This window comes from Acanthisitta chloris, unplaced genomic scaffold, assembly GCF_000695815.1.
Source record: "Acanthisitta chloris isolate BGI_N310 unplaced genomic scaffold, ASM69581v1 scaffold3175, whole genome shotgun sequence".
NCBI classification, from domain to species: domain Eukaryota; kingdom Metazoa; phylum Chordata; class Aves; order Passeriformes; family Acanthisittidae; genus Acanthisitta; species Acanthisitta chloris.
In genome coordinates, this window is record NW_008675199.1 from 63,439 (window position 1) to 69,035 (window position 5,597).

At 56.1% G+C, this 5,597-nt stretch overlaps 1 protein-coding gene across 1 annotated transcript in view; it reads right to left on the reverse strand.

Moving 5' to 3' along the window:
• KSR2 (kinase suppressor of ras 2) overlaps positions 1-4,666 on the reverse strand; it is a gene marked incomplete at both ends in the record, with an annotated part of 68,097 nt that extends 63,431 nt beyond the window's left edge. Inside the window, 2 exon segments of the mRNA XM_009075628.1 lie at positions 3,749-3,899; positions 4,526-4,666. Of these exon segments, the coding sequence (XP_009073876.1) occupies positions 3,749-3,899; positions 4,526-4,666 (292 nt within the window).
• Between the last annotated feature and the right edge of the window lie 931 nt (positions 4,667-5,597).

Below are 5,597 nucleotides of genomic sequence, written 5' to 3' on the forward strand. Positions count from 1 at the left end.
AGCATCCCCTGGAATCCAGCTGAGGGATGGATGGACATATGGACACATGCACATGGCATTGCCTTAGTGCACCCCAGAGCCACAGCCCCATGCTCCCAGATGTCCCAAACAGCCACGGGGACATTCCCAAGGTATCAACAGTGCTGTTCTGCCAGTCTCCATCCTGTAGCCCACCAAAATGCACTGCCTGGACCATGGGGAATCTTGTAGCTGGTCCCGAGCAGCTGGATGGGATGATCTGCTCCCACCACCCACCTTCAGCCCAGTTCATCCACTGAGCATCTCTCCCAGACCCAGCCAGATATCCCACCACTCCGGCCTCCATGAGAGGGGCAGAGGCTGTGCTCCCCCCTCCCAGGGGACAAAAAGCAGGGGGACTAACTGAGACAGAACCATTTAACCCAGGAGAGGCAGGGAACATACAGCTGTGTTGAGCAGGATACAGGGAGCCCACCTGCCATCCCAGGTGGAGCTTTCTGCACCCAAATCCTCTAGAAATCCAAGAAGATATGGTGTCCCCCACTGCTTGGGAGGTCCTGCATCCTGCAGGTTTGGCAGGGGCTCTGCCTGCCCCGGCTACCTGTCCCCTTCCTGTCCCCAAGGCTTGTGTTGTCCACTGAACGATGTGCCCACGAGTTTCTCCAGCAACACAGTGTCGGCACAGCATGGACCCAAGCCAGCTGGCAATGCCAGGGATCCTGATCCTCCAGACCCAGCAAAGCAGAAATGGCCACTGCAGCATCTCTGCAATGCCAGAGGGATGAAGCAGCAGCCCCCCTGGGAACAGCGGGATGATGGATGGAGTTAAATGGAGCACTAGGAAAGGCAAACACTCTGGATAGCAGCAAGCTCCCTCCTGCAGGGACCAAATGGACCACCAAGCCACGTGCCACCAGGAATGCTGGCAGCCCCATCACCTGCCCCATTAAAGAGCAAATGGAGCAGCCAGCAGCCCCCCAGTATCCCCATCTCTGCCAGCCAGAAACCTCCAGAGGAATCAAAGATGCTTTTGCATCTTCATGGCAGCTGCTAAGCCAAAGGCCAACATGGATTTTCCAAAGCACAGGTGGCAATGCAGGGAATTCCCTCGGCCAAGTAAGCAGAGGGGGAAGGCAGGATTTGTTTGCAACAGCCTTTAAAAGTCAAAGGTGTTCAAACAAAGAGCAGCTGAGAGCCTTCCCCAGGCTCCAAGGGAGGCACCGCTGCCCTTGCTCAAATAGCAGAGAGACTTAGTGGAAATGCCAAAGGGAAGGAGGGCAGGAGCGCAGGCGGGAGGTGGATTTAGGGAGTTTGAGTGTGGGGGGACTAGTGCTCCATAGGGAACATCAAGCTGGGCTCAGCCATCCCCACGTGGCACAGGGATGGAAGTGGCTGCACCAGTGTGCAGTAGAGAGGCCCCTCTGCCACAGTGCACCAGCACAGGCTGGCACTGCCACACCCTGCCATGCCAGGAAGGAAACCTGGAAGGGCTCCAGTAACCACAACTGGTGGATGTGGCCAAGACTCCTCCACGGCAGGAGCTGGGATGCCTGTGCGACATGATGTGCCAAGCAGTGGTGTTGCGAGGACACTACTGGTCCCCCAATTGAAACCACATCTCATTACCCTCCTCACCAGCAGCCCTGTCCCCAAGGGCTGCTCTGAACCTGCAAAGCCCAGCCAAAAACCCAGCGGGTCTCATTCTCCAGCCCCCCAGCCCCTGGGATGCAGGAGGAGCTCCTCAAGAGGGGACAGAAGCCAGGCAGGGAGGTCTGGGGTCCCCAAATCACAGGGGTCTGCAGGACTGGAGTCCATCTACAGAAGATCATGGCCAGACATGCTGCCAGGCCAGGGGTCCCAGCAGGGACCACAGCTAAACCTGCCCACAACCATCACCCCAGACTCAGACCAGGAAGGGGATGGTGGAGAGGGTTAGACTGTGAAATGGGGTTTCACTGATCTCCCTCCAGCTGATCCAAAAGTTAATTCCCTCCCTCCACCTTGTTGCTGCCCCAAAGTCACCCCCCGTGCTGGCAGTGGTCTCCCTGAGATGTCCACAGCACTGGTTCTGCAGTGCCATCCATGGGGATGGGCTGTACCAGAGGTATGCTGGAGCATGTCCGAAGAAGGGAATGGAACTGGTGAAGGGTCTGGAGCAGAAGTCTGATGAGGAGAGGCTGATGGACCTGGGGGAACTCAGCCTGGAGAAAAGGAGGCTCAGGACCTTCTTGCTGTCTGCAACTCCCTGACAGGATGTGCAGCCACGTGGGGTTAGGCTCTGCTCCCAGGGAACAAGGAAGAGAGCAAGCTGTGCCAGGGGAGGTTTAGGTTGGATATCAGGGAAAATTCCTTCTCTGAAAAGATGGCCAGGCACTGGCACAGCTGCCCAGGCCAGTGTTGGAGTCACCATCCCTGGAGGGATTTAAAAGCACATGTAGATGTGACACTTCAGGGCTAGTGGTGGCCTTTGCAGCGCTGGGGAGCGATTGGACTCGATGGTCTTAGAGAGCTTTTCCAACCTAAACAATTCTACAATTCTGTGATGACCCATCAAGCCTCAGCTGGGACACAGTGCCAGGACAGCAGGACTCTTCACAGCCCCCGTTGCATGCCTCGTCCCCTCCGCAGGCTCCGCTCTGCTCCCGCTGCCGCCACAGCTCGAGCAGCTCCGTGCGCGACTGTGCAGCGCAGAGCTCTGCTGCCACCGCCCGGGGACCCGCACTGCACGGCCCCGGCAAGGCAGGCAGGCCCAGTGTGTGCCCTGGGAAAGGGTCTGGGCACGCTCTTCGCTCCGCAGTCAGCCGGGAAGGAAGACTGACCAAGTAGGAGCTTGGTCTCAGGGGGTTGTCCTGAGCCTGCTGGCTGTGCTGACATGAGGAGTCAGGGGGACCATGGAATGGTTTGAGTTGGAAGGGACCCTAAAGTTCATCTTGTTCCATCCCCTGCCATGGACAGGGACACCTTCCACTAGCTCAGGTTGCTCCAAGCCCCATCCAACCTGGCCTGGAACAAACCCTCCAGGGATGAGAGAGCCACACCTCCTCTGGGCAAAAATCTCTCCTGGGATTTTACTTAGAGGTTTTGAATGATTACAGCATGTTCTGGAGAAAATTCTCCAGTGGCTCGTTGTCCCAATATCTACAAGATTTTTGTTGGAAGGATAAATTTGCCTGGAAAGTGCCTGGTCCAGACAGGATGGGAGAGCTCAGGAACTGAATTCACCTCCACAATTCTCTTCTCAATGTGGGAAAGGGTGTTCAGAGCTTCCTCCAGTTGCACTTGAAATATTTGAATCCCTTTACCTGATTCCATGGCAGAGGTGCTCCAGCCCACACAGCATCTCCACGGACTCCTCTGGACTTGCTCCAGCAGACCAACATCCTTCCTGTGCTGGGGACCCAGAGCTGGAACCAACACTGCAGGTGTGGTCTCACCTGAGCAGAGTGGGGGGGTAGAATTCCCCCTCACCTGCTGCCCACACTGTGGGGATCAGTCTAGCACACAGTTGGTTTCTGGCTGGGGCATGTCCAGCCTCTCACCCACCAGCACCCCAAGTCCTTCTACCCAGGGCTGCTCTCAGTGCACCAGAGCAAACATGTTCCCTGCAGGCAGTGGGTACCCAGCCAGCCCCCAGGGATGCAGGAGCTCTGTAATCCATGGAAAACACACAATGCCTCCTGTGAATTAAAGCCATATTCCTGGTCTCACTGCAACAGGACAGTGCCACTTACCCTGACCAGCTGGAGGGGACAAGGGGTCCCTGACTCACCAGACTTATGGACGCTGCGGAGGCAGGAGAGGGAGGCGTTCAGGCGGGCACACTCCTCACTGTTGGCCCCAAATTTCTCCACGGTGGCACAGACCTGGTCATCAGTCATGTCCAGAAGATCCTCCAGGCTCAGCTGCCCAGGGGCAATTTCCTGAGGAGGGAATAGAGCAGAAATGAGGAAGGAGGAATAAACAACCCTGGAGCATCAAGTAAGCCAGCAACAGTGAGAATTTTCTTTGGGCCACAAACCCAAAAACATTCATTTACCATCTCAATCTACAAGAAAACCTGGAGGGACAGCTTGAACCTCAGCTTTACCTCAAGTTTTTGCATGGTTTCAGGTATATCCAGACCCAGCTCAACACATCTGGTGGCACCAGGAAAACCCACCCCTGTCCTGGGCGCACACAGGGCCTGGCAGCTTCATTACAGACTTCCCTCTTGCCTGTAAGGGATCACCTTTGGGTGCCACCCTCTCACTGCACCCACTGCCTGCAGGAGCTCAGGACGTGGCAGAAGGGTGCTGTGACCTGCCATGACACCACCATGCTGTAATGTGGATGGCAAACCCTCTCTTTGGGGGGCAGCACCTATGAGGTCCACCTGCCACCCACATCCTTCACTGGGAACAATAGGGTGTCCTCACTTAGCGGGTGGAAGAGAGCTGTGGTGTCAAGGACCCACAGACACCTGGGAAAAACACTCCTGGAGAGGGTCAGGAACAAAACCTGCAGAAGGGCCATTCCTTCTCTGGGGTGAGGGATGTTCAGCCCTTACCTCCATCACCTCCTTACGGATGTCGACGATGCGAAACCAGTGCAGGAGCTGGGGGAAACCCTCCAGCTTGGCATTGCGCTCCTGCAAGGCCACCTTCCTCTTGCAGGACAGCTGCCGGCTGAAGTACTTCACCAGTTTGCTCTGAAAGAGAAGGTAAAAACACTGTGGGAACTCCCCTGCCATGACCCCCCACACCAGGAGGCAGCTGGGGCTCTGCCTCCCTCTGCCCCATGCCAGGGCACACACAGCCTCTCTTGCCTTCAAAACACACCTTGTTACCCACAGCCAAGAGCATCAAGCTTTGGTGACCAAGGGGGCATTCCCCTCCTCACAAAAAAAAAGCCTTTTTTCAGCTCCTTCATCCCCAATCCAGTGCTGGGGGATGGACAGCCCTCACCACCCCTACAGTGGGTGGATGAAGACAGGGGACAGATATCACTTCTCCCACCCATAGACACAACCACCACCCCCTCCCAGTGCTGTTCAGCACCCACAAAGGACACTCTTCCCCCTCTTACATCCACTCTCAGTATAGAGGGATCCCCAATCATCCCCCAAAGGACATGCTCCCCTCTCTTACACCCAGTCTCAGTGCCTAGGGACCCCCCCAAGCATCCCCCATGAGGACCAGCCACAGCATCACACAGTGCCAAGGCTTGGACATGGGTATTTACTCCTTATTCCTCCCTCTTTCCTCCCACTGCTCCTCATCATGTCTGGAGACATCACTCCTCTTTTGCTAATTTGTAATCCCATCTCTCTGCTGATTGTCCCCCCAAGCCAACCACGAGGCCAAAGACATTTGCAGCCACAGCCTGGCAGCTCCCAAAATAAAGATGCTGAGCACCTGCCCTCCTTTCCCAGAAATATAGAGCAGAGCCTGGCTTGCTGGAAAGCTGCTGGGATTTCCTGCTCCTGCATTTCCAGCTGGGTGATTCCCCAGTGCCAGCAGCACTAGATGGTGCTGTGTCCCTGTTCCCGTGCACCCCAAAAATAGATGAGCAAAATATGAGACGGTTTGGGATAGATGAGGGGAGAACCCCATTGTGGAGTTTGGGAGAGCTTCCTCAGG